The sequence below is a fragment of the Sinocyclocheilus anshuiensis genome, unplaced genomic scaffold (genome assembly GCF_001515605.1).
Source record: "Sinocyclocheilus anshuiensis isolate Anshui unplaced genomic scaffold, SAMN03320099.WGS_v1.1 scaffold626, whole genome shotgun sequence".
Classification (NCBI taxonomy): domain Eukaryota; kingdom Metazoa; phylum Chordata; class Actinopteri; order Cypriniformes; family Cyprinidae; genus Sinocyclocheilus; species Sinocyclocheilus anshuiensis.
Window position 1 is genome coordinate 58,776 of NW_015544167.1, and position 1,354 is coordinate 60,129.

Below are 1,354 nucleotides of genomic sequence, written 5' to 3' on the forward strand. Positions count from 1 at the left end.
CGGGTTTGAAACGACATGAAGGTGAGTAATTAATGACAGAATTTTCATTTTTGGGTGAACTAACCCTTTAAAGTACACCAGCACAACTTGTGTAAACAGAGTTACCCAAGCATCATAAGGACACAAGGCCATTCCACACAGAGGAGTGCTAAAGCATTTAAAAGTATAATGACATATGAGTAAATACAGCACACTGTGTGAATCTCATGAAAATGTACTCTATTATGGGGACCTGAGGATAAGTATTACAATTTTAATAACATTACAATGAACATTATAATGAACACTTTTTTCCTGCCTTACAAAAAAAAAAAAAAAAAAAAAAAAGACTTCATATCTTGATTTTGCATCTCAAGTTAATGTATCTTGATTTAAGGCTGTTTAAAAATTTGTATTGGAAAACAAGATAAAAATACTGACAAAGTGCATGCAACATTTAATGCCATGATTTAACGAATTTAGGACTTTCTGTTCCGATTTAAAACCTTTCAAGGCCTTGATTTCTGGAAGAGCAAATTTTAGGACTTTTAAAGACCTTTTAGAAAACCTGTTACAAAGGGGAAAATATGCTTAATGAAATGACACATGTGAAGACTACTGATCCAAAAAACTGGTTTAATTTTCTTTGTGCATTTTTTCCCCCTTATAATCTTGGGGAGAAACACTCATCAGGTTGCATGAGATTCACCTTCAGAAGTTCCTCTCTAAGAAAGGATCTTGCTAAAACCAGTGTATGGATGCGTGTGAAACACAGATGGACGAAGCTCTTATAAGAATCATGCAGTTTTAGCATCCAACAGCACAACATAACTGCAGCGAAAGGCTTTTCAGCAGACATGTTATAACCTGCAAGCCGTTTAGAAGCGTCCCTGTTTCCTCCTCTGGACTGACTGGACTCGGGTACGCTTGGTTTCGGGACATCGGCGCCTGGGAGAGTATAACTCTTTAGGACACATTATACTGTACCAAATCCTTGTAGCAGAACCTGTTTTAACACTAGTGTCATGTTTCTCTATTCTTATTGTTCCTTTTTCCAAGAAGCCCTAATAAAAGGCCTGTAATTCCTAAAAAACTATAGGCTATATGGAATCCATTATTGTTCGTCAAATAACAGTCTGAGTCATAGGCTGCATCTTAACTCTTTCCCCACCAGCATTTTTGAAAAAAAGTTGCCAGCGATTTTCATGATTTTCACTAAAATTTGATGGCCTCCAGTATATTTTGCTGTATGAATGTTTTAATATGCAATACACAAAATGCATTATTTTGAGCAAAAAGGTGAGACAATCACATTTTTATCAAAAACTACATCTGGATAATATTCAGTACGATTATCAAAGCATAAATCCAGTAA

The 1,354-nt window shown here is 35.5% G+C and overlaps 1 protein-coding gene across 4 annotated transcripts in view; it reads right to left on the bottom strand.

Annotated features, from left to right (window-relative positions):
* Window positions 1-1,354, bottom strand: part of LOC107695930 (protein LSM14 homolog A-like) — a 30,857-nt gene that overhangs the window by 14,103 nt on the left and 15,400 nt on the right. For 3 of the 4 annotated variants that reach the window (XM_016496043.1, XM_016496040.1, XM_016496042.1), the window contains one exon: window positions 847-927. The exons of the other annotated variant lie outside the window; for it this stretch is intronic. In XM_016496043.1, coding sequence (XP_016351529.1) covers window positions 847-927 — 81 coding nt within the window. The remainder of the gene's footprint in view (window positions 1-846; window positions 928-1,354) is intronic. 4 annotated transcript variants of the gene reach the window in all.